This window comes from Branchiostoma floridae, chromosome 7, assembly GCF_000003815.2.
Source record: "Branchiostoma floridae strain S238N-H82 chromosome 7, Bfl_VNyyK, whole genome shotgun sequence".
Classification (NCBI taxonomy): domain Eukaryota; kingdom Metazoa; phylum Chordata; class Leptocardii; order Amphioxiformes; family Branchiostomatidae; genus Branchiostoma; species Branchiostoma floridae.
Genome location: NC_049985.1, coordinates 23137288 through 23163869, shown reverse-complemented (window position 1 = coordinate 23163869; position 26582 = coordinate 23137288). Strand labels below are relative to the sequence as shown.

At 40.5% G+C, this 26582-nt stretch overlaps 3 protein-coding genes across 4 annotated transcripts; 1 reads left to right on the top strand and 2 right to left on the bottom strand.

The window, feature by feature from the left end:
• Positions 1 to 6591: 6591 nt before the first annotated feature.
• Positions 6592 to 12025, bottom strand: LOC118419856 (COMM domain-containing protein 6-like). Of its 2 annotated transcripts, none has more exons than XM_035826513.1 (7): positions 11853 to 12025; positions 11468 to 11526; positions 10795 to 10860; positions 9686 to 9762; positions 8313 to 8478; positions 7467 to 7619; positions 6592 to 6765 (listed from the first exon to the last, which is right to left on the bottom strand). In XM_035826513.1, exons 1-7 carry the CDS (start codon positions 11890 to 11892, stop codon positions 6715 to 6717), a joined length of 612 nt encoding a protein of 203 aa, XP_035682406.1. In that variant the 5' UTR covers positions 11893 to 12025; the 3' UTR covers positions 6592 to 6714. The 2 variants fall into 2 exon arrangements, with proteins under 2 accessions (XP_035682406.1, XP_035682403.1); XM_035826510.1 differs by lacking the exon at positions 11853 to 12025 and adding an exon at positions 11772 to 11846.
• A 341-nt stretch (positions 12026 to 12366) lies between these two features.
• LOC118419850 (ceroid-lipofuscinosis neuronal protein 5-like) lies at positions 12367 to 20758 on the top strand. Its single transcript, XM_035826501.1, has 4 exons — positions 12367 to 12421; positions 13933 to 14107; positions 18687 to 18912; positions 19791 to 20758. The coding sequence occupies exons 2-4, from the start codon at positions 14015 to 14017 to the stop codon at positions 20300 to 20302; spliced, it is 831 nt and encodes a 276-aa protein (XP_035682394.1). The 5' UTR covers positions 12367 to 12421; positions 13933 to 14014; the 3' UTR covers positions 20303 to 20758.
• Positions 20759 to 20920: 162 nt separating this feature from the next.
• On the bottom strand, positions 20921 to 25675 carry LOC118419848. The gene is made up of 3 exons (XM_035826499.1): positions 25449 to 25675; positions 24762 to 25020; positions 20921 to 22624 (listed from the first exon to the last, which is right to left on the bottom strand). The coding sequence occupies exon 3, from the start codon at positions 22598 to 22600 to the stop codon at positions 21473 to 21475; it is 1128 nt and encodes a 375-aa protein (XP_035682392.1). The 5' UTR covers positions 22601 to 22624; positions 24762 to 25020; positions 25449 to 25675; the 3' UTR covers positions 20921 to 21472.
• Positions 25676 to 26582: the final 907 nt, after the last annotated feature.

Sequence of the window (26582 nt, the reverse complement as noted above, 5' to 3'; positions counted from 1 at the left end):
CTGTATCGCCAAATGGCCCAAGCTAACCCAATATCACGTGCACATACATCCTAACAACATCTCACACCTAGTTCAGTTGGATGCAGAACATAACGAGCTATGCAGGTCATTGGGGCGTAAGATGACTACAGCAAACCAGGCTAAGCATGACCTACCGTTTGTAGCCATGTCAGTCAACACAGAATCAGATGTTTCTAACATCACCCACTCGTGCACACAGGCTTGGAAAGATGACAGAGGCATAATGGTAGCACTTGGGGGAGACACTACACTGAAAATAGTTCCCATGAGTGTAGACAAGTCCTACCAGCACCAAACCATTGCTGTAGTTGTGTCAGATGTTATAGCTTACGATACCAACAGAAACATATCATCTGCTGATGACCACAACAGAAACATCAGCACCTTTGGTTATGAAGAAATGCTGAATGTGACGTGTCATGTCGACACCGTCCGGGGGGAGACATACCGACATGTCTTCACCACGCCCGTGTCCAGCACTCCTAATGGCACACAGTGTACAGAAAAGTTGACCAATATGGCCACAAGAGATCTAATGACCACAACAACTAAGGTCCCTCTGTATCAGACCATCCCTGTAACAAATGAAACAGCGATGTCGTGTCCGGCAAAAGACACAGGCTTTTCAGTATGGCTCATCGCAGTGCTAGTTTTAGTAGCGGTTGAGCATGCAGCACTGCTAGTAGCATGTGTCACCATGCTAGTACTAGTAGCATGTGGCCGTTGCTCACGGTCGGGAAACCCACCACCGCCGGCTCTCGCACCCCTGAATCGCTGGGTACTAGGTGATGGTGCCATCTCGGCCAATGCCCTTGCGGGACCCCAGGGTACTGCAGGTGACCAGCATCAGTATAGCAAAATTCCTGACGAGTACTACAACACACAGCATCCTTACTGGGAGATCCCAGATGAGTACTACAATTACGAGAACACGCGGCCCCTCTCATACCCCCTGACTCTCCGGGTGCCCGGTCAAGGGGATGACGCTGCGACTTTCTACGCCGCGGTAGCTGAGGTGGCCCTTCCTCCATCAACTCGGCTGGGTGGCAAACATCCATCCTACAGCACGGCCTCTCGTACCAGATCAGTCCCACAGATGCACGCACGGCAGAGGAAGACTAATATCAGGTTGTACGGCGCGCCTGTAGCGGGCAGATACAGGGCTAGAGATATGGCCGTCATTGGTAGATATGGCAGAACACGAGGGGCCCTCATGTCCAGAGCTGGCTTGTATAATGATCCCTCTGCTCACCGTACCATACATTAGCATATACAGAGTCAGCATAGATTCAGACACAAACCCTCAATGACACGCCAAACGTGTCATATCTACTTGCTCCAAATCTCAACATTCACAGACCTAAACAGCAATAAAGGGTAAAAGATTAAGTTAGCCCCGTACCCCATTTAAGTCATACTGGGGCAGTGGGTAAATGTTATCCACTGCGTCTAAAGCCCAACCATCACCTTTTACATCCAAAACAGAGAAGTCACCTTTTTTTCACACCTAAGTGCAGAGGGTAAAGTACCTTTCCCAAGGGCACAATATTGTTAAAATGACAGGATTCGAACCAAGGATCTCTGGGTGCTGGCCAAAGCAATAGACACTTAAATGTCAACTTGAAGTTATAAGCCTACAAATAGACACAAACCCTCAAGACAACGCCAAATTATGTCTTATCTACAAGCTCCAAATCTCAACATTGTCAGACCTACCAGAAATCAAAGGTAAAAGACAAAGGTAGCCCTATAGCCCTTTTGGGTCGTAATGGTGGGGGGTTGTTTAATTAATCCACTGGGGCACTGGGTATTGTAAGGCAGAGTCTCCTTCCACCGTCTTTTACATACCCAAGCAAAGCCACTGTTGCCAGTTTTTACACCAGTCCTAAACTCATGTAAAGTACCTTTCCCAAAGGCACAATATTGGTAGAAAGATGGGATTCGAACCCAGGATCTCTGGTGCTGGGACAAGCATCTTAAGTTACGCCACATGATCCCACCAAAGGCATACACAATAACTTGGAAAAATCATTGAAAATGTGAGGACAACCATGACCACATTGATGCGATCACAGTTTTACAACCAGTATCTAAGCCCCATTTGATGCATGACCAATTTACAACTAGTGCCTAAGCACAATGATGCATTCATAGTTTTACAGCCACAAACAAAGCAAATCGTCGCCCAGGGTAAAGTATCTAGGGAGTGTACAAATGTACGTTATTGAACAGGGGGGGGGGGGGCATGATAATTAAGTCAAACCTAGGGACAGATCCAAGCAATCTATTTCCAAGCAACGTGTTACAGAGAAAGTGAAACGTTGTGTATTTTCCACCCACCAAGATGAAGTTTGTGTAGTGTACAAGATCAAAATTTCATTCACAGGCTTTGAATCTAAGCATGCTGCAAAATGTGCCAAAAAATGCCTGCAAAAGATGTCATTCTCAAATTTGAGTCCCCAAATGACCACTGTTTCCACATTCCTATATCTATTGAGATATACAATGTCATGTACCTCCACCTCAAGTATGGGAAGGCATAGTGTACCCCTGCTCACACAAACACCCCCTAAAGAATCTTTATCTACTATACTACAATTATACCCGTGACCTCACCAATTCGATTTGTTAGTTTTCAGATTTTTTTTGTGAAAAAAAAATGGAGCAACGATGTGAAAACATTTGGAGTAAAGGTATTAAGGGTTAATACAAAGTAGATAATATTTTTTCAGCCTTCAAAATCAAACTCTGTTGAAAATGACCAAAAGTACAATTTTTACAACTGACTTACAAAGCTTAAGGCACATTGTTGAATGGCTTCATAGTACCTGATAGCAAAAATTTGCTTAATGGAAGATATTTTTTACATTTGGAAATTAAGAGCTGGTGATTCTGAGAACTAATAATTTGATTGGTGTGGATGTTACAGTAACTTACAAGCCTTGCAACATCATTCATTCAAAGCGAAGATAGCTGAGTGGCTAGTGTCAACTGCATTATATTAGTTTGCGCCGTGGCTGAACCAACAGCTGTGAAGTTCACTGCTTAACATGTTTAATCTTGTACCCAGGAAAATTGCCGGATTCGTAGTTGGTCTTGCTTGTGACTTTAAGTCTAGGAAAGTTGTTTGAAAGAATTTTTGTGGTTAAGTTGTAATTCTAAGTGGATATATTACTAGGCTTTGTAAATGTATGTGAAAGATTTGTGAAACAAGTGCCAACTTAAAATGGCAATTCTTTTAGAATTAGAAAAAAATCACAATTGGCAAAATATCATCAATGGGCTTAAACAAGTTGCGTTATCACTGCAAATCGTTTTGATGCATTGTACATTGGTTTTAAATTCAGTGACGGCACTGTGTACATTTGTATGTGTGATTTCCAACAAAGTTGTTAAGTATCAGATTTTGGATCAAAACTGAGGATGTGACGTTTTGGAAGTGACCATTTTGTTCTTCGGGGTAAAAATTTTACTCGTGCGTTTCCCGTCACTGTGACTGCAAGGAAATATTGGCGAAAAATTCACAAAGTTGCCACTGTATTTGTTGCTAACAAATAGAACCCTGTGAGATACCCACATTAAGCACATTAAAAATGTAAGATGCACATCAGGAAAAGACTTCCAAGATGATGTAAAATCTAATCCATTAAGTTTCTAGAGCTGTTAACTGGAAATGTGTTTCACAATGCATCATTTGGAAAAGAACTTCAAGTTTATGCATTTTTTGAATTGTAAAAAAGATCAGATACAAGGCGACTAACAAAAATTCAGTTTGTTTTCTTTTAAAGCATAATAAATACATTATTACTAACAAAGAAATATAAATGAAATAATACAAGGGAGGTCTGAAGCTTGTGCTTATAAACAAATGTAAAGGTCTTCCTAATTTGTCAAATTATAACAATTCAATTAAATCAATTAAACAAACCAAATTATGAATAAAAATAAATAAAGGAGACCAATAGGCTACAATAAATGAAAAAAAATGTCAATCAAATAACATAACAAATTTAACAGAAATGAAAGAAAATTACATTGCTTTAAGTTCTAAATAACAATGCTGGTGTCTATACTGTAAAGAGCCTTACCAGAAAATGTCCTTGGGACTGGTATATTAATGAATAATAATCAAGCGACTTATTATTATGCATCATTTATAGCCAGCTCTATATGTAAAATGGATCATCCCTGCCTCATGGTACAAAATACACCCCAAAGTGTGGCCCTGTCACTTGCTACTGTAAATATATTGAAATTTGGTTTTATGTTGCACTTCAGAATCTGAGTTTCTACAGTAACAGGCTCGTTTTCATTTAAATGTTGAAATGCTGTCGCCTGACTTTACGCCTTGATATGGAGCAAATTATAGACAACATCACTGGTTCCTTCATTTTTCCACAACCCCTGTAATGTTTTACAAAAGATGCACCACAGCATTCGTATTGGTTGATGGCTTAAAAGATTATTATAGCCACGGGTGGGATTTCACACCCTAAGAAATGGCTGTCGCCTGAGAAGAAACGAAGAATTCAAATAGTAGCCAAAAATTTAACAATTCAGTTCCCAGAATGATTGTTCGGCAGGTGAAACCAGCTACCCAGGCCCTCTGTCCGATCACGTCAGATCGCTATTATCACTGATCTTGGAGGCTGTGGGAGGTGGTTTATGCCTGTCGCCAGATTCTGTAACAAACGTTACCACCACTACGTACGATGGTTGCCACGGTTATTTTATGCAAGTATAAGACTAGAAATGGCCGTTTTTGTGACGCTGTACAGTTTTTCTGGCTTTCTAAAGAAACAAGAGAGGGTTGTTGACTGTCATTTGTATCCCACCTTGCTTAACAAAATGTTGTACAGAAATGACTGTAACAAACGTTACCATTGTTCGATGCTGTCTAGGCTTTCTATTTGACCTGGTGTAAAAAAGCTGCCCACTTTTCAAATGTCCCTAGGGGCATTCACTTATACCTAAATGATGTAGTCAATAAGGTAAGTCCTTTCGAAGAAAACAGGGTAAAGTCTACTGTAAACAGTTGTAACAAACGTTACAGGTAACGTTTGTTACATGCCCTGTAATGCATTACCAATGGGACCGAAAATAATAAGTTGCCATTTTTTGGCTATGGTTAAAAGAGGAATTTTCCCAAACAACCAAGTAGTTTTCAGTGAAAATAAAGCCAATTTATTTTTCGACCAAATAAATGACATTTTCGACAATTCAATGAGAACGAGCGAACAGTGACCTCTTATAACTGCAAACCTAAACCACCACAAAAAATCCAGAGGTAACATCATTGTTGAGACACTTGTAGGTGGTATTTAAGTGGCTTTCTGCCAAATTGTTAACCACAAAGTAATATATTAATGCATTTACAGTAGAATTGGCTGTAAAGGTCCCAAACTACTCATCACACAAATTGACAGAATGACTACTTTAAGGTGGCCTTAGAACTGAAATGAACAGTTGATGTGTTTTGCTTACTTCTTACAAAATTTAGGATGACAAGTTGAATCCAGATGAATCCAGATTATAAGAAACGAGATTTGCATAGTCTATCTTCAAGGTTATGTGTTGTAATGTTCCACAACAACTGATGTAAGAATGTAAATGCCATTATGATATTAATGGTAATTTCCATCACAGATGTTGGATGCACTCAAAGTGCAGGAAAGATGATGTGAAAAATGAAACCTCTGTGAAACTGTTCCACAGAGTCTGATTGGAGACAACTTGCTTTGTAACTTGTGGCATGTGAAATGTAAAACCATCGTAGGAAGTCAATAAATATTTACTCGGTGACTGAAATTTCTGGCTACGGATTTTTAATGATGTGCGCATGTCGTGTGTATGATGACTATTATGAATGACAACAAATGTTACTGGACCAGGCACAGTTATTAGTAACTGTATATTGTAAGGCCACACCAATTTTATTTGTTGCTTCTCGGATTTGCCTGTCCATTTTTTTTCCATTTGCAAAAAAAAGGCACCCAGGAAAAAATGATACAAGTTTTGCCATCACAAACCTGACCATTCAGATCCACACACACATAATTTCAGCCTAAAAATAATACCTTTTATTCAGAACATTAGTGACAAATCAAATCTAATAATCTCTTCATTTTCCTAAATGAAAACATACCAAATCTGGTGGCAATCCATCCACAACTTCACAAACAAACAACAGTTACTAGACAAACACAAAATCCTAAAAACAAAACTTCTTGAATGAATGGATGGATGGATGGATGGATGGATGGATAAATGGTTCAATCCATATGATCAGACAAAAAGTATATAGCAGCCACAGGCTGAATTGCATACTTTTACACTTAAAATCATAAGCTTAAGCACATTACAGCTTTACATTTAAACCAACTAATGATGAAACTTGTATTCTTAAAATTAACACTAAATGCTATCTGAAAACAGAGTAAGGTAATAAGTCGAAACTGAACATCTCATCAGTTGCAAAATGTGAAATCAAAATGATTCAATGACCTTGCCAAATCATTCATGCTTATGAACAGTGACAAGACATCAAGACAGCATGACATAGACCAAGTATCAATTTCTTAAAACATTTATTCACATTTCAAACAAAAATATCAAAATTATGTCATTAAACTTTGGAAATACTGCGTACGTTAATATTAGATCGTTCCCACGTACTTTAGGTTATGCAATGGTCTATACAGTTTCCAACATGGCTGCCATATCCTTCATTTGCCGGGAGAAATTCTGTAATGAGAGTAAGATGACCGTCAGCAAAACTTGCATTTCTTGCACACAATGTGAAAAGGAACAAATAAAAGCACCTGTCTATATCTATTTTAAATATAGTGCTGACAAGAGACCTGCTTAATTCCACTTCAGAAGACTATTAGTGCTTTATCATATGATATACTAAGCTCTTCAAAAATCATACAAAACATTGATTTATTAGCAATAGGCTGATGCCATAGCCTTCTCACCTCTGTCAAAGATTAGAAAATTAATGCAAATTAAACACATAAAAATGCAAATAATTGATGGACATGAAGCAATTCTCTCATTGGTCAAATCCCTAATGCCATGATGGTATCATTGGTTACACTGAAAATTGTGATTGACAGCCAGAATTGGTCTGTTGGCATGATTCTAGAGCAGAAGCACTCAGTGAGAAATCTGATACTGTTAATGCAGAAATGTTTGCAGTGGTCACTTCACCATGGACTAAAAACCACCGTGAACATTTTTCCATGGCAGTAAGAGACTACAGTGCACGGTGTTGCCGCAAACTTAAAACCAACGCGGAAAGTCCGTTTTCCTGCTACAGCGAAATTAAATCCCCGCAAACTTAAATGTATTTACAGTATTTCATGTTGTAACCTCCCCCTAAATACATGTACGTTGGCTGTATGAAAATGTTTTTGAGATCATCATGATCACCTTTTACTCACCTGAAATTCTGGTACGGTCATTTCAAAAGATTTGGTGACGACATTTCCCGAGGGCTCTGCGATCTTGATCGTCATGGCAACAAAGGGGGAGTTCAGGTTGCGGCAGGTGTCAGATCCGATGGCCACGCCCAGTCTCCATTTCATGTCAATCAGCTGTGAGCAGAAAAAGAAGGAAAACAGCGTCGTTTGTTTATATGTTCTTGGGGTGACGGTCACGTAGGTTTTAGTTTAGAGTTTATCCATATACATGTTGTGTAATATATAATGCAGGTGGGCATGTCATAATGCAGTTCCCTAAATGCATTTTTGGGAATAGCTACATTAAGAAAAACTACTATCAAAAATTAGGTGCTCTACTATATAAAACTAGGTAATTTTGGGTGCATAAATTGCATGCACTCTGTTTTCTTAAACCTGTGGAAATTATCACAGTTTGAATAATGGAAATAAACTTGTAAAACAGGATAAGCTACATGTTTAGGGTTGGACAAGTATAGCCTGATTGTCCCGGGCAAGTGAAAGTGCTGACCTGGCAAATACATGCATCCTACCTCACTAGCCAAATCAGGCAAGTAAGATTCTTCCATGAGTGATATTTTAATCTACTTTAATATTACTTTGCACAGTCATGGCATCAATTATCGGTCAATGCAGAAAAAGGGAGACTATTATAAAAGAATTTCAGAAGTTAAAGTACATAGAAAACTTCTATTTTGATGTCGGGCAAGTGACAAGTTGGTTCGGGCAAGTAGATTTTTTTTATGTACTTGCCCGATAAAGGACAAGTGAATTTTAGAAAACTTGTCCAACCCTGATATCACGATGAAAGCAATGAATGATACACACCTGTCCAATGTTCAGCACTTGGCTGACACTATCTGAAGCAGTCAGTAGTTTGCCCTGCTGGTCCCACACATGTTTCACCACAGCCAGGGAGTCCTTGGTCCAGGCTCCGCTCACCTTCAACTGTTGTACCAGTTCTGAGGTGGACGCTTGGCTGCTGGCAGCAGATCTGAGAGGAATAAAACAACATTTTAACAAAGGTCACCATCGTAATACATGGCATAATTGCTAGCCTCCATAGCCTGGCTCTCTGGGTCTCTTTTCTTCTCTTTTTTTTTGGTGTGCTCATAATACCCCTTTGTTGGCCATTTCGTTTTTGGCTGGCAGTACAAGCAACCCTGTACAAAAAGAAATAGCAGCAAAAGTGTATTATGAGCAAAAAAAGAACGAGAAAAGTCCCAAAGAGCCTGCCATGGAGGCTAGATGTATATACAGTCAAACCTGCCCGAGCGACCACCTCTTCTCAGCGACCACCTGGCCATTTCGACCGCTTTTTCTCGGCTCGATTTATTTTCCCATTGACGTAAGCATTAAGCGACCTTTTCTCAACAACCACCTGGCCAACGCGACCGGCCCAAATGGAGACCCATAACGACCGCATCATTTTAAAAATTGAGGTTTTCATCAATTTTTTATGATAACTAGCGCGATTTTGTGTCAAAATCGGCCAGTTTGTGTCAGATTTTGGGGTTAAATTTACAGTTTACAGCGTGCATGCAGTGTGCTTGCTATTTGCCACTAAACACAACGGAAACCATTTATACTTTGCATTGGGCATGTTTTGAGTCCACACTCTTCTCAGCGACCACCTGTCCAAATTGACCGCTTTTTTCCGATCCCCTCGGGTGGTCGTCTTGGGCAGGTTTGACTGTAATTGCAGGGCCTTTGGCCCAGACTGAACCCAGAGGTCCAGTAGTGTTTTAATCCCCGCTGACAGGCCACATAGGCATTGTAGTAACTTAACACAACTTTCCTCATTGCAAAATGAGTACCTAGCTTCAGTTAGCGATGCCAGTTGTATAGGGCGTGAAGTCCAGAAGATCAAGTGTTTGAGGAGAGCCACATCTCGAGGATGTAATTGTAAAAAAAAAACAGTTGTGGAATTAAGTAGGAATCTTTCTGTTGATGAATGTAAGAAATAAACCTGTCAAGATATACAGCTTGTACTCTTTAGTACAAACTGGTATGTTATGCCGTGAGGCGTTTTACAGGGTATGCAATACAAAACAAACATGTTGGTGGGGAGGGGGGCAGAAACAATAACATCTGTGGATTCAAGGTTGCGAGGTCTTAATGTTATTTTGCATTGTTGTGTTATGTGAACAGAATGTTTGTACATATGTAATACATAAATTAAGCTATTTGATGAAGTTAACCTGAAGAGGAATGTGAGAGCATTGATGGCACTCTGGACTTCATGATGACTGGTGTCAACACATGTCTCCTGGATTCTCTGTAAGGGAGAATACACAACAAGTCTTATAGTTATACTGCCAGATTTCCGCACTATAAAATGCTATCAGTGCCAGGGTTGGCCGCTGACCTCCAAAAAGAAAAACCCTGAAGGCCGAAGTCCCTAACATCCGAGATTCGTGTGCTACATGCTCAAAAAGCTGCTACTTCAGGGGAATATGCCATCAAGGATATATGCGGGTGCGGCACACAGGACATGTATATGTGTGCTGGATATATCCGGGCTTGGCAGTTTAAGGGTTACACAGAAAAAAATCTACAATTAAAAATATATAAATTGGGACCCAATTTTCACCAAGCAGCCATGTGCTATGTAGCAGCATTAGTTCTCTTTGAGTTGGTGTAATTTATGATACAGGAATTAGGATGGGCTACAATATCTTTTGACAAAATGAGAGTCTACTACTCTACAGGGTTGGACAAGTCCACTAGTCCAATTGTCCCGGGCAAATAAAAGTGCTGATAGTGCAAGTAAGATTTTTCCTTGAGTGAGATTTTGATACTAGGCACTTTTCACAGTCATGGCATCAAGCAATGGTCAACTCAGAGAAATACAGCCAATAATAAAAGAATTCCATTGCTGGAAGAGAAAATACATAGAAAATGAAAAATTTGGGAAAAGTGAAAAGTTGGTAAGGGCCAGTAAATCTTGAATGCAATTGCCCGATACCTGATAAGTGAATTCTAGAAAACTTGCTACTATCAGACTGAGTATCAAGGACATAATTCTAATGGGGTCTAGAATCAAGAAATCAGGATCAAAAACACAACTTCAGTGTGCATTCATGACACTTTGAAACCAAAGAGATAATACATAAATGTGTGGGATAGCCAGTCAGCACCAAGGACATATAGAATGCAGTTGGGATTAAATACTAGATGAGGCTGAGAACTTACTAATCACCCATCCATTCCTCACCTTGCGTGGTGACATTTTAGTAAGAAAAAAACACTAAAAAACAACTGAACTTTGAGTTGTTACATAGTGACCATTGAATAAAAAATGACTTACTTCACAAAACCTTGCTGTGTTGACTGAACCTATCTTGTACTGTAGGAACAGCCCAACCTCCTGACACTGTAGATGAGAGAGAAGATGTAGGGATAAAACAAATCACAACAACATTTATGGCATCTTTGCAACTGTTGCTACTTGGTTCGATAATCATTGCTACAAAAAAGTTGGAATCAGCAAAGGTGCACTCTCACCGGACGTGGGGCACGCTTGCGGCATTGCTGGGTTCGAAAGATGCTCAACGAATTTCAGAGATAAAGAACGAATTTTCTTACTTGTTGTGTATTTTGTCTTCTTCTATGTCATACTTTTACATATTACGCAATATCTGAATAATAAAAAATCGGAGAAAATAACAAAACAGTGACGCAGTGAACGAACGCAGCAATGCCGTAAGCGTGCCCCAGGTCCGGTGAGAGTGCACAGCACTAGCAGTTTTCATACATGTTCAGGTACTAGCAATATTTGCATTCAAACTAATTACATGGAACAGGTATTAATCAGTTACATAATAATCAATAAAACAATACATATGCACCAAGTTACTGATATGCCAGTCAACTACGGCCGGTTTGTTACTAATACTAGTAGTACGGTAGTACTGTTCATGCAAGAAATGGTAATCTCTAAATTATTCTAAGTAATATTGTGTTAAATTTATATATCATACCATTTCAGCCAATATATCCTGTGGCAAGCCATTGATAGTATCCACTGCACTGTAGAAACCTGTACAAGAATATGCAGACTTGAAATATTTGAGCAAAAGCACCAATGAATTCAGAAACCCTTCTATATACGTTGGAAAATTGTCTAGTATTAAAGAAGCCGGCCCCTCCCTACTTACAAACGACAATAACAACATTTGGTACTTATTTTCCCGCCAGTGTGATATCCGCATAAGAATATCAGATACGCCCTATAAAGTATACATTCATTCTAGGTCCTTTCAAATGAGAGAAATCCTTACTTACCTTGCGGAACTCTCTGCAAACTGAACTGTGTCGTCGCCATTTTGAATGGTCAAAGGTCAATCTTTTTACAACCTTACTTACCTTGCGGAACTCTCTGCAAACTGAACTGTGTCGTCGCCATTTTGAATGGTCAAAGGTCAATCTTTTTACAACGTAGAGGTGCTATTAAAGGGTGGAGCGTCCTTTAGGATATTACAGGGGAAAACAACACCTTAGTCTATCATACAATGATGTTTCATCCATTTACCATGTATACATTTTCTTCTCAGTTCTGTTTAATGACGTAGTAAGTGTTTTTAGCAAACTTTCCGGAAGAGTTTTCACTGAAAATGTCATGGGACACATCAGAATGGTTCACTAGAATTAAGGGGTTAACAAAGATTTACTAATTTTAAAAAAACTGTCTGTATACAGTATGATTAGGCACAAAATGTACTGTAATATAAACCATATACTTTATAGTTTATTCTAATTTAATAATGGGATTTTTTTGTTCACTTAAGAACATCTATTTCTTAGATGCACCTACGCATCTCCCCTTATATAACATTGCACTAGTCGATCATCAAAATGTCTGGAGTTACGAAGTTGGTTTTGCTTCTGCTTGGAGTTGTAGCTGTTTGTTCCGCTGTGTGGCCAGTTCCATATCGGTAAATGATAAATGTATTATATTTAACGGTCCCTTAATGACAAGGTCTTGTGTATATGACCGCACTTGTCGTAAAAAGTCGGCTTCGCACCTTGCAACCGTTTATATTTAATAAGTTTGAGAAGTTAACGTTATATATTAACATAATAATATATAACGTTAACTTCTCAAACTTATTAAATATAAACGGTTAGCCATGATACAAAATCTTCTCCGAATCACTTGAAGGAAAAGGAGTTTACTTAAAGTGCGTATCATCGAGTTAGCTTTTCCGTAGAAAATAGTCTAGAGGCAATGACACAACGTTGAAGTATACTTTAGTTAAGCCAAAGAAACTCCAAAAGTAAACAATGAATAGATCACGAGTCACGCATAATGTGAGGAGAAGGCCTTGTACTTTGAACCAAAGATATAGGTCGTGAGGACTCAGTATAGGTAATAGGATAATAGTACTTTGTAGTTTGGTACGAGAATGTTTTGCCTCTAGGACTGCATGATAATCAGGCATCCATGATTACCCTTTAGAGAAATGCTAATCATGACAGGTGTCACTGTGTATAATATTCGAACTTGTAAATAAAGCACCCCTTCTTCAAGAAACACCTGGCATACTATTTGGTGGTAGCAGTTACCTTACTATTACAGTAGATATTTTCTTATGATGATGCAATCATTAGATTAAGAATTAATCCTGTCTATATAGTCCCCACCTGTCCACAAAAAACAGACTTAATTGGTTTTGAGTGGTCTTCTTGAAAAGTTGTGACCATACTGTGTTACCATTATTCATCACTAGTATGTTCATGTAGCTCAGTTGGTAGCAACCAGTCACAGTTGAGCTCCTGGTTCCAATAAGCTGGTAACTAGTAGGAGCCCCTGGTTTGGACGGACCTCCTGGTTGGAGCTGCATTCGTCTTTCAGAAGGGTATGCAGGGCTCGTAATACTGGGTGCATATGCACCCTTACCGCTTACCGGTCCCTTGATGGTCGTGGGGGCACTTAGCAGCTGAGCACACCTCCCTCCATCTCACCCTGTCGTGGGCCAGAGCACCCAAAATTGGAACTGTGCACCCAATTATTTTCAATGGGTGCACAGGGTGCACCTAAATATTTTATTATGCTTATGTATGAAAAGATATCAAGTATACTTGTATACATCATATTCTTGACATCTAAGTGTTAGAAAGATAATAAAAATGTCTGTCATGGTAGTTGTTTAAGAATTTGAAAGCTTGTAACTAAGTTTTGTTATTAGGTTTTTTTCTGACATTCTACTTAAATCTAAGTGGTGCACCCAAAACTTTTTTGGTGCACCCAATTTTTTGAGCTGCGTGCACCAGTGCACCTAATCCAAAAAATGAATTTCGAGCCTTGGTATGGGTGTCCCTTATTCGAGAAAGTGCCTCCAGCACGTTACAACAGCCTTGCTACTCAGATGGGTATCTACTGGTGAATTACATTATGGGGTGCATACTTTAAAATACGGTATATGTAACTGTTATTTCTTTCCAGGCGGTTTGATAGTAGACCGAAGACAGATGACTTCTGCGAAGCGCAGTTTGCGTTCTGTCCAACAGGGCACCCCGACGGTTCCATGCCCAAGATGATGGACTCTGACGTTGTGGAGGTTTACTCCATGAAAGCGCCGGTTTGGGAATTCAAGGTTGGAGATCTGCTGGCACACTTTGTAAGTATCATGTACGTTTAACCTGTCTGTAGTAAACATGTCCTTTTGTGGGAATTTCAACTTTTATTTCGGACCATGTATTGAATATTTGACTACATATAAGTGTCTATGTTTTCCTTGTAGAATACTTTGAATACAGAAATGGTTTTATGTTCACGGTTTTTGCGTTGCCAACTCACCTTTTAAAACTAAACTTTTCATTATATTTCAGCCATACCATAGGTATGGTGAAATATATTGTATTCGTAATTATATTGCAATCCATACATAGTATGGGATTGCAATATATTGTTTTTCCTTGGTTTCTTCTTCTTCTTCTTCTTCTCCTGTCAAATCTTCAAATTGATTCAACTTTTTCATTTTTAGGCCAAATGAGCTGAAATTTGGCAGGGTGGTAGGGATAGCGAATACCCCCAGGTGTTTTTTTTCACTTTTTTGATAGAGGCCTTAGAATTTATGATATTTCGGGTTTTTGGTCATTTTTAGACAAAATATGTATATTTTGGGCCCCTGTGCCCTGGTATTACAAGCTAATGACCTAAAATTTGGTACAGAGGTGCATTGGACATATGAGCACAGAAAACCATCAACACTTTCTTCATAGATCACTTCAAAAATGAGTTGTTTTAGGGGTTTTGGCCATTTTTGACTAAAAATGTATATTTTTGGCTCCTATGCCCTTGTATTAAAACCAAATGACCTGAAATTTGGCACATGGGTGCGTTTGACATATGACCACAGAACCCCATCAACGCTTTATTCATTGTTTACTCCAAAAATGAGTTATTTGAGGGTTTTGGGCCATTTTTGACTAAAAATGTATATTTTATGCTCCTATGCCCTTGTATAGAAACCAAATGACCTGAAATTTGGTACAGAGGTGCATTCAACATATGCTCACAGGGTCCCATTGACACTTTCTTCATAGATCACTTCAAAAATGAGTTATTTTAGGGTTTTTTGCCATTTTTGACTAAAAATGTATATTTTTGGCTTCTATGCCCTTGTATGTAAAGCAAATGACCTGAAATTTGATACAAAGGTAACTTGGACATATGACAACAGGACCCCATCAACACTTTCTTCATAGAGCACTTATAAAATGAGTTAGTTTGGGATTTTTAGCCATTTTTAACTGAAATATGTATATTTTTGGCTCCTATGCCCTTGTATTGAAACCAAATGACCTAAAATTCGGCATGAAGGTGTGTAGGACAAGTGCCCACAGTACTTCATTTTCCCTTTGAGCAAACATTTCTTCAAATTGTTGAATTTTGGGATCATTTCAAGGATGAAGATGGATTGCAATATGCTGTATTTGCTCCTAAGCAAATGTCGGCCTTTCTAGTGTTTCTTTCTTTCTCCTGTCAAATCTTCGGAACACGGTATCTCCGTTGTTCCTCAACCGAATGACTTGAAATTTGGCACAAGGGTAGAGTGGGCCAATACCCTCGGACGTTTTTTTCATTTTTCCCATATCTGTCTCTAAAATGATTTTATTAAGGTTTTTGGGTCATCTTAAGACCAAAACTGTATATTTGGGGCCCCTGTACCCTGGTATTATAACTGAATGAGCTGAAATTTGGTGTAGATAAGCATTAGATAGTTGGTAAAATGATCCAAGTAAAAGTTTTGACATAAACTACTTTAAAATGATTAATTTTGGCACTTTTCTGATGGGAAATTTGTTTTCTTTTGGCCTCCTGACGTGACCTTCCGTGACCTTCCGTGACCCCGCACGGAGCCCACACCTGTGCGCGAAGAGGGCGAAGGCTAATTAATATTCATAAGCGGGGCCTCACGATTCCGTATATACTGCAGTGTTCCCGCCAGAATTTTTTACAGCGTCGGCACATGGGGCCTGGGGTCTACCGAAGAACGCCGAAGGCCCCGGCCCGGCAGGGTCCAGGGGCAGAGCCCCGTTGGGGGAAACTCTTGCACTTTGGGCTATTCAGAAGGCTTATTGTATCAGTTTTTAGGGGCATTTCTGTGATGCGATGGTATATTTTCCCTGCGCTGTTAGCTCCGTACGTTTTTAGAAGGTTCCGTTTATCACAGAACTGCTGTTGTTTCAGAAATCTCACGGACTTATGCTTACAAACACGTAAATTGCTAACTTCCAACCAGCGCTTTACTATATACAGTAAATTTCAGCACTTTTCTGAGGGAAAATTGGTTTTCTTTCGGCCTTTTGCCGTGACGTCACCCCGCGAGCCCCGCACGTGCAAGTTAAATGAATTTAACGAGCCAGCCAATCAGCGAAAAGGAAGACGAAGTCTAATTAATATTCAATAGCGGGGCCTTCCAACCCCGTGTATATAGAAACACGTGCATATCTTGACAACACAGCGGACGAATGTCACCTTACGCCCGGTTTTATATACATGTATATAATCATAAAATAGTTTTTTTGCGAGGATTTGGAGTTAACGACATGGTCACTTGGACGGTAGCAGAAGGTACGCGTTCCTTGAACGTCAGAGTACACGTCTTTGTCGATGAAATAGCCAACATTCCGTGTAGCAATATCAATCATTTTCGGCAGATTTGACTTTGGCAGGGTAAGTTGAGACAATCGAGGAAATGTTACTTGGCGGAAATCGCGGGAAAATTGGCCAGTTTAGATTTGATAAGTAAGTTTAACAATGGTGAGAATGATTATTTCCTCATCAATATTTATCGTTAGAATGTTTTGAACTGTAAATCTAAACAATTGTGTTACCTGTGCAATGTTTATATGAATAAACATACATTTTGCCAGCACGATGTTGCAGCAACATGATAACTTTATGTCTGTATTATGCCACTTTTATTGTTGAAGGCGCGTAAGCAAATGAACAAGCATGACAAAAGAAATGTTATGATACTATTTATTCGGTAACATTCACTTTTATTCACGATTCTAATTTGCAATGCCTGCAAACTCCGATCGGAATCACCCGGACCTTGTACGATTTAAAATGCATTTAACGTGAAATTGGAATTTATGACGAATCCGACACGTTAGTTCAAGGAGCTTTTATCAGATAAAAGCTCCTTGGTTAGTTCAGATTCTTTTCTCAGTAGTCACGCTTCCTATTTTCATAGTTTAAAAACTATCGACAAAGGAAGCGTTAAAGAATGTTTTTCTCCTGGTGCAAACTGTAAACACACGTCACCCACCACTCGTCTCCGATGTGACGAAGCCATTCGCGCCATTTTTATTGGATTTTAGACGGACTCGACAGTCGAGCCGTCCACCGCGGCCTTGGCATCGTTTCCTCGCGATCGGTGTCAGCCCTGACTGCACCGCTGCCCCTTGTCGTTGTCCCTCAACTTAGTTGTAGTAGAAGCAATAGTTTCCGCGTCGTCCACTTGTTGACAGGTCGACGCCTTAGCGAGATACTTGTGTATGTTATCCAGTCCCAAACATCGCAGTTTCTCGGTTTATTTTCGCAAAGTTTCGTGCCTCTTCTTGATTGACGTTATGTTACTGCCTTTGTTGGAGCCGCTGCTGGCTGTGATTGGTCGCAAGTTAATTCGATTTTTCGCATAAAGTGGCACGCCCTGTCTAATCGGTATATCTAAAGACTGCAGCCAAGGCTGTTGTCATGGTAACGACACGTATAACAACATTTCCCACATGCGAATCGGGTTGGGCACGTCTTGTAAAATTAGCGTAGCGGATCCGCTGCAAGTATAAACTTCGACCCCTATATGTTGTTTTTGGTAAGTTTTTGTCGACACATCTTGGCTTCCGGGTATCGCTCCGAGGACGCAAACAGTGAAGCACCCCGGGCAGCTTGACCGATAATGTCATCGCTACGGGCTTTCGAAATTCATTAGGATATTGTGAGATTTTAGGTCCTACAATTTTCTTGCAAATCAGATATGTTAGACCAGATGGTACATTTTTACTTCCTGTATACTGTATAGGTGTAGTTCCCGGGGAAAATTTTGTTTGGAAATACGGCGTCGTTGAAAATAGTCTCTTAACTATACGTTTCAATGGGGGCGAGAAACTGGGGTGTGCCCCTAAATGTTCCATTTTCGAGCAGGGGTTATTTGAGACAGTTAAATGTTGTATGGGAAAAGCTATGGCTGAAATATGCTGTATTTGCTCCTAAGCAAATGTCGGCCTTTCTAGTTTATTTACTGTTTCACTTTTTTGCGACATAACTTCATAAGGGCCACCTGGCTAATGTGACTGCTTTTTATGGTCCCTTAGATAAATTTTCTGTTGACTCAAGCATTGAAAATTCTGTTTATTTATCAATTATCAATTATTTATCAATTAAGATTTTTTCTGAGTGGTCTTCTTGTAATCTCCAAGCAGATCCTACAATGGTATAAGATGTACCAAACTGGCCAAGGAGTGTAGTCAGCCAAGAGGTGTTCATGTGTCATGTAGAGAAACACACTCAAAAGCCAGCTTCACTCTTCTGCCAGCTTTTAATACTATCTTATGCTACCATAGGATCTGCTTGGAGATTAGTTTTCTTGGTCAGTTTTGACTCTATATAATACATTTGGTAGGTAGTAGTCTTGCATTGATCTGACCAAACGTAATATATGAAAGTTTTATTTCTCAACATTATAGAACATCATCCATGACGCGATCGGCTTCCGCAACAAGCGTACGGGACTGAACTACACCATGGAGTGGTATGAGCTGTTCCAGCTGTTTAACTGCACGTTCGGCCACGTGCTGACAGACATGGACCCCCCACTATGGTGTAACCAGGGTGCAGCATGCCTGTATGATGGCATCGATGACTTACACTGGAGCCAGAACGGTAGTCTGGTCAAAGTGGCAGAAGTATCGGGTGAGCACTTTTCCATTTCTTTTGCTGCAGTGAAAAACTTACTGTTTTACTGTTAAAATGAATTTTTTTATAGGTCTTTGAAATACTGTGAACTAGGAAACATTTATGGGGATTTCATTTTGGGGTAGAGAAAAAAATGTTTTGCGGCAGTTTTAAGTTTGCAATTAAAGCTATGGGGGTAAGAGGGTAGAACGTAGAACATAGAACCAATTTTTGCAGTGTTTTTAAGTTTGCGGTGATCAGAAGTAACCACAAAATGTTTTTACCTTGTATAGCAGAAAGCTTCTTTAATGTTTGCCATTTTCATGTTCTTGACTAGTCAGCTATGCTTACCGGTATTGTGTTTCACTGTCCAACTCAAAGTTACTGTTAAATGTAACAAGTTATCAGCGTTGCAACTGAATTACAACAAAGCACAGTATGTTTAAACAAGAAAGCTTCTGAAAAAAGCTGGCTGGTGCGTATTTTGGAAAAAACCTGGATGTTAAAAAAAATCACACGAAAAAAGAGTTTTTAAACATCGAATTACTGAATTGGTCTTTCTTCTATTAAAAAAAAAAACACTACATGAGATTTGTCTAACAAAGAAAAAAAATGTAGCAAGTGGGGTTCGAACCTAGGATCTACTGAAGATAGGTACCGTGCTGTAAACCGCTCGGCCATGCCTGCTCAATTATGCAATAGCACGTATAGAAGGGCTATTTGGTTAAAGTGACCGATCCATGCATCCATCCATCCATGCATGCATCCAAACACCCGCTTCTCCTGTCTCTAAGCTACGCACCAGCAAAAAATATTCTAGTGGGTGCACTAGGAATATGTAATGAGCGCAGCTACATGTTGACAATACTTTTCTTTGTCACATATGTCTCCCAAAGGCAAAATCTTTAATGAGATGGCAGACTGGGTCCACACAGACAACAACACAGGCATTTACTACGAGACATGGATGGTGCGCAACTCCACAGGCCCGGACTCCAAGCTATGGTTCGAGGCCTTCGACTGCGCCAGCTTTGTCATCCGCGCCTTCGACAAGCTGGGAGAACTGGGCGCCAAGTTCAACACCAGCGTACAAACCAACTACACGAAAATCACCCTCTTCTCCGACCAACCGGTGCATCTCGGAAACGCGTCCACCATTTATGGTCCAAAGGGTAACAAAACCCTGGCCGCGGAAATTCGGACTTTCTACGAACACTTCCAAGCGCATCAGCCATTCCCTTCCCTCCTGAAGAGTATGTTGGAGGCATTTGATACCATAGTTTTGGAAAAGAAGTGGTATTTCTTCTACAATTTTGAGTACTGGTTTTTGCCAATGAAAGAACCTTTTATAAAGCTCTCATATGAGGAAGTGCCACTACCAGGTAAAACAACTGTCACTGTGGTATAGTAGTGTCAGTTTACACTAGTGCTGCGTGCCTACATGTAAACTCAGGTTCAGGTCCTGACCTGAATTATATTATTTGAATTATATGCGACAGTATTTGGTAAGTCAGAAACTGTTAATGTCATGTACTTGGCATTTTAGGATCTGCAGTAAGTCGAGTTCCAGTCTTATTATCTAGTGTATACATGTAGGTTTGCAGCACTAATTGACACCTATTACATTTGTACATCAGCCATCCACCATGTCCACTGTAACTGGAGTTTGCCACTATGTTTTCCTCAGGAATTTGTGTTTTCCATACATAACAGGAATTGTACTGAAAAAACGTTTAATCCTAACAATTGTTTTAAAATATTTTGTAGGTTGGTTTGCTTCCAATGTGAAAATTGCAATTTTATTTTTCTTACCAATTATTCTACTGTTCATTGAAATAAGAGATGAAAATTTTTTGATAGATTATATGAAACTGAGATTATATGAATATGATGTGGAATATGGGCCACTATATATATTATACGTTATATACCTGTTTTAATCTATGCAGGACAGAATCAAAACTAGATTTTTGATAATGTTTGTGCTATGCGATATATTTTAATATGATATTACAACTAGATTGTTGTAACATGTAATTCAAACCTCTTTTGTAGTAACCGTTGACAACAAGTGACAACAAGTCATATGGTTTGTAACATTTATGTCCATAAACTTGTAACCGATTAGTAAGTGCAGTCTCATTAAACGCTTCTGAATCAGATACACTTTGTATTGTTAGATAAAAACAGAGAATATCAAAACATAAGTGTTATTAATACAATCTTTGGTTTCAATTTTTACATCTTAATTTCATTTGACCATATTTTGAAGCCTAATAAACATCTCTGAAATACCACTTGAGAACACTGTTCATATGTTGCATTTGCACTATTGTTAAAGTACTTAAATCACTTTTGAAACAGGAGGCACAAATGTGGAAGATCTGTAATATCAACTGATTTCCTGCCATACCATATAGAATCTTTGAACAAAATATAACATTTTATATGCAAAACATCTAGTCAAAGCTTTTAGCTACTCTACAAAATAACATGACATGGAACGTTTGAAAAATGCTACAACTCCCTACCAAAACATATGACTACAGATGTTTGTGGCCATGACATGGCTCTATATCTATCTTTTCCTCTTCTTAGCCAGTCGTAAGGATGATCTTGTCCTTGTTGCCACAGTCTGGCTGTTTGTAGATTCCTGCGAGCTGCCTGCTGAATTCTGAGCTACTTCGGCCTTTTTCTCAGTGCCATCCTCGATCACAACAGTGTCAATAGTAGAGGGTGTGACACTCCCTTCCTCTTCTAGTATTGCTGACCTATCTGTTGTGTCTTTGTAGTCTTCTTGAGTAGTTTGTAACTCTGGCATCTCTACATCAGTGCTATGAACTGTGGTAGTTCTTGTTCCTTGGTTAGTTGCCCCTCGCTTTCCTCTTCCCCTGCGATGAAATCCACTACTTCTCCTCCTTTGTAATGGCTTGCTCGGTTTTGGCGACACCTTGTCTTTCAGTTCAGGAGACTGTACATTTCTTTTGGTGTCTGTTCCTGGACCATTCTCGCTGGTAAAGGCTGTAAGGAGCTGGGTATCGGAAATAAAGTCCTCCCTCTGCTCTCCGTCAAGTTGCGCCTGGGCTTTAACGGTACTTTCTGGAGTATTGCCATCTTCTTCCCTCTTGTCAGGAGTGTTTTGTGTGCAGATGGAGGCCATTTCTGCATCTGAAATTTCAGTCAAATTCTCTAGACCTAAGTCTACACTCACTGCCTTTTCCTGCTCTGTATTGTCATTGTTACATTCCGTATCAGAAACAGGCACAGCTCTTTTCACAGGAGGGACAAAGGCAGGGCTTCCCCTCCCATTGTTCAATGGTACCAACCCAGGTCTCTTGAAAGCCCTCTTGACTCTATGGGGGATGGGGCTAACCAATGTCGTCAACGGGGGTGGCGAGGGCACTCGATCAAGGAGGCTTCTTGACTTGCCCTTACCCGAGCTCTGTACACTACTGTGGGAAGTGTTTCCACTATAAGGTGTAACCTGTGGATTAGCTACAGGGCTGTTAGAGTGTAAAGATCTTGGTGTGGAGACACTGCTATGAGGTGTGCTGTGTGCTCGTGCTGGGGTGAATGTTCTAGACGCGGGCGTGTGGGGTGCTGCCCTGTTTCCTGGGTTAGGGCTGGCCCACACACGACAAGCGTTGGAAGGTCCGGGTGAGAATGCCTGCCTGCTGTACACAATTCTCTCCACCTCTTGTACCATGGACTCTGCAAAGGACTTCACATCCTGTGGGAACAAAAAAATATATGCCACAGAACTATAACAAAAGTTCAAATAGTAACATCTCGACTGTGGCCACTAACAACCAAACTATGATAATCCGACAACATTTGAGAATTACTGATGATTATGTGGGGAGGATTCAGCCTCCAAAAGCACCAAGGGAGAGACATATGAATGGGTGGGGAGGGTTCAGCACCAAGGACAGAGACATATGAATGGGTGGGGAGGATTCAGCCTCCAAAAAGAGACATATGATTTTATGGGGAGGGTTCGGCACCAAGGACAGTGGCATGTAGTTATGTCTGTGTGTGTGTGTGTGTGTGTGTGTGTAAGGGCACCAATATGAATACAACTTTCTCACGCGGCGGCCATGATAGATCTAAAACGAGTTCAATGAGGCAAACAAAAGACTGCCCATCATAATTAGTAGTTCAACCAATGATAAACTGCCAATTAGGCAAACAACCAATAAGAGATTTGGCTGCATGTCCGTCAAATATTTGCATTATCATGTTTTTATTTTGCATCTCTTAAGGGACTATGGGGTCAGTCTGCGCTACTATAAATTGCTACATCTTTCGGTGCATAACACTTGTTATAATACTTATTATTTGATCTTATATTATAAAAATTTGTGTGGTCTGGGGAAATACTAAATGGGAGCTGATTTTAGAAATAAGTTTTGTATGTTTGCCTCATTGACCTCGTCTTCAATCTATGATGGCCGCCGCATGGGAAAGGTGTATGGGTGGGGAGGGAGCAGCACCAAGGACAGAGACATATGAATGGGTGGGGAGGGTTCAGCATCACAGACAGAGACATATGAATGGGTGGGGAGGGTTCAGCACCAAAGACAGGGACATATTATGGCATGGGGAGGGTTCAGCACCAAGGACAGGACATATGCTTGGGTGGGAGGGTTAGGCACCAAGGACAGACATATGATTGGGTGGGGAGGGTTCAGCACCAAGGACAGAGACATATGATTGGGTGGGGAGGGTTCAGCACCAAGGACAGAGACATATGATTGGGTGGGGAGGGTTAGGCACCAAGGACAGAGACATATGATTGGGTGGGGAGGGTTAGGCACCAAGGACAGAGACGTGTGGTTGGGTGGGGAGGGTTAGGCAACAAGGACAGAGACATATGATTGGGTGGGGAGGGTTCAACACCAAGGACAGAGACATATGAATGGGTGGGGAGGGTTCAGCACCAAGGGTAGAGACATATGAATGGGTGGGGAGGGTTCAGCACCAAGGGTAGAGACATATGAATGGGTGGGGAGGGTTCAGCACCAAGGACAGAGACATATGAATGGGTAGAGAGGGTTCAGCACCAAGGACAGATAAATATGAATGAGTGGGGAGGGTTCAGCACCAAGGACAGACATATGAATGGGTAGAGAGGGTTCAGCACCAAGGACAGATAAATATGAATGAGTGGGGAGGGTTCAGCACCAAGGACAGACACATATAAATGGTTGGGGAGCGTTCAGCACCAAGGACAGAGACATATGTATGAGTGGGGAGGTTTTAAAACCAAGGACAGAGACATATGATTGGGTGGGGAGGGTTCAGCACCAAGGACAGAGACATATGAATGGGTGGAGAGGGTTCAGCACCAAGGACAGACACATATAAATGGTTGGGGAGCATTCAGCACCAAGGAAAGAGACATATGAATGGGTGGGGAGGGTTCAGCACCAAGGACAGAGGCATATGTATGAGTGGGGAGGTTTTAAAACCAAGGACAGAGACATATGATTGGGTGGGGAGGGTTCAGCACCAAGGACAGAGACATATGTATGAGTGGGGAGGTTTTAAAACCAAGGATAGAGACATATGAATGGGTGGGGAGGGTTCAGCACCAAGGACAGACATATGGTTGGGTGGGGAGGGTTCAGCACCAAGGACAGAAACATATGGATCTTTGAAAAACGCCGGTCAGGCGACATGTACCCCTGGATAAATAAAAATAAACAAACAAACAAACAATATGAATGGATGGGGAGGTTTTGGCACCAAGGACAGATGATTTGGTGGGAAGGGTTCAGCACCAAGGACAGAGACATATAATGGCGTGGGGAGCCTTCAGGACCAAGGAAAGAGACAAATGATTATGTAGAGAAGGTTTAACTGACCTTAATGCTTTCTTCAAGTTGTCTCAGTCCCTCCCTGAGGTGTGCATGTTGTGGTTTCTGTGAGAAGTCGGTCTGGTCACCAAACACCAGGCACGGTACTTTAAGACGATTGTCCGGTCTCCACTGGAGGTTCACTCCTCCCACAAGGGCCCTCAGTCTCAAGACGTCTTCAAGACTGTGAGACGACACCCCTCCCCAGAACTTTACGCAGCAAAGATTCTGTTCTGCATCAGCTAAGAACACTGTTTGCACTCCACTGCTGTAGGGGGAATAGACAGCTTATTTTACGCAGGGGCTCACAAACTTCATTTTATATTTCTCAACAAGGGGCCAGTTATCTTAGGAGATCAAATACATCAACTGAGACTTTGTGAATACAGACATATTTCAGATTATTTCTGAGGTCACAAAGCAGACCATGGCCTCCCATAGCTCTACAACATTGTCAAATTTCAGTATAAAAACTTGTTGATAATGAATGGAAAACATACCATTACAAAATATGTCGGAAAAATAACTTCACTTTTTGAGCAAGAGTCTGCACTGAGAGGTGTTTCTTCACTCTCTGTAATATCTCTGTAACATTGTAAATCTTAAAATAAAGTCCATGGCTATGGACCTTGGGAAGAGCAAAAAAAACAACAACAGTGGTTTAAGAAGGGCTTAATTAGCCAGGCCCTGACGTACCTGTTTCCAGTTGCTGACTGTCCAGTGATGTACACCACCACCCCCACAACATCCACCTCCCCACAGGCGGGGCTGAAGTCAGAGGCACACAGCTCGTCAAAGGTGGCCAGTTTCCTGGGGGCGTACACCTCTGCTAGGATGTCAGGTTCCACGGGTAAGTCTTGGTACCTGGTTGTACGGGTGCTGGCCAGCTGGACCTGGTTCCTGAAATCATACACCAAATATTTTCATTGATAATATCATTAATAGTAACTAGAAAGGCCGGTATTTGCTTAGGAGCAAATTCAGCTATTTTCACTCCGCTCTCCCCCTTTATGCAAACATGGACTGTTCCAAAATTGAATTTGAAAAAAAATAAATCACATGTGAGAATGACCTGGAACTACGTTGCTACTATACTATTTTCATTATGTATACGGTAATCCAATTTTTATTTCTTGATAACAACACGCACACAACATGCTAGTGTTTCACACATTAACAAAGAAGACACCGTTTTACTTCAAGAAAAAAGGTTTTATTTCACAAACGGAAATTGTGTTGTATTTTTTCTACAGATGCGTTAACAAGTTATGCGACCCTAAACGTTAGTATTACGTACCCACAGCAGATAATAGCGTGGTTATGATTAAAGTTTTCCTGCTTATTTACACAAGGCAAGGGCAATTACTGCACTTATTCAAGGTTGTCACAAGCATAACTAATCTTCATACAAGCAGACCGGTAACATCCATTGGCATAATACCGGTCGGTTTACTGCAATTTCTCAAGCAATGCTAATTTGGCAAATGATCAACGCATCATTTTCTCCAGTTACATGTTGCTGTTACAGCTTACCTTTGCCACTTCTTCTGTGTAAATTATTTTGTCTCTCTGGTCCTGCTAAAAACATAATATCGTAATTGGAACACACCGCGGAATTGCACGGAGAACGGGCGCGTGGTTGGAAGGGGGTGCACTATACCGGTCGAACGAAACACGGCACAATTAACTGCCGCTATGTACCTTTATTCATCCTCTGTTGTTCCTTTCTTTCCTGTTAGTAGTTGCACAAAACAAAAATCTGCATGAGCATACAAAAAGTCATGAGAAAATGGGCGTATACTGACAAGAATTTTCATTTAATTTTGGTCC

Bases quoted from the DNA above. Each gene is read 5' to 3' on its own strand.
- LOC118419856 (XM_035826513.1), bottom strand. From the start codon at position 11,892: ATGGCGACGACACAGTTCAGTTTGCAGAGAGTTCCGCAAG. The intron at 9,763-10,794 runs GTAAGTCATTTT...TCTCCCTTACAG, and splicing joins ACACAGCAAGGTTTTGTGAA to AGAATCCAGGAGACATGTGT. The intron at 8,479-9,685 runs GTTAACTTCATC...TATTCCTCTCAG, and splicing joins GCTCTCACATTCCTCTTCAG to ATCTGCTGCCAGCAGCCAAG.
- LOC118419850 (XM_035826501.1), top strand. From the start codon at position 14,015: ATGCCCAAGATGATGGACTCTGACGTTGTGGAGGTTTACTCCATGAAA. The intron at 14,108-18,686 runs GTAAGTATCATG...TCAACATTATAG, and splicing joins GAGATCTGCTGGCACACTTT to AACATCATCCATGACGCGAT. The intron at 18,913-19,790 runs GTGAGCACTTTT...TGTCTCCCAAAG, and splicing joins CAAAGTGGCAGAAGTATCGG to GCAAAATCTTTAATGAGATG.
- LOC118419848 (XM_035826499.1), bottom strand. From the start codon at position 22,600: ATGGTACAAGAGGTGGAGAGAATTGTGTACAGCAGGCAGGCATTCTCA.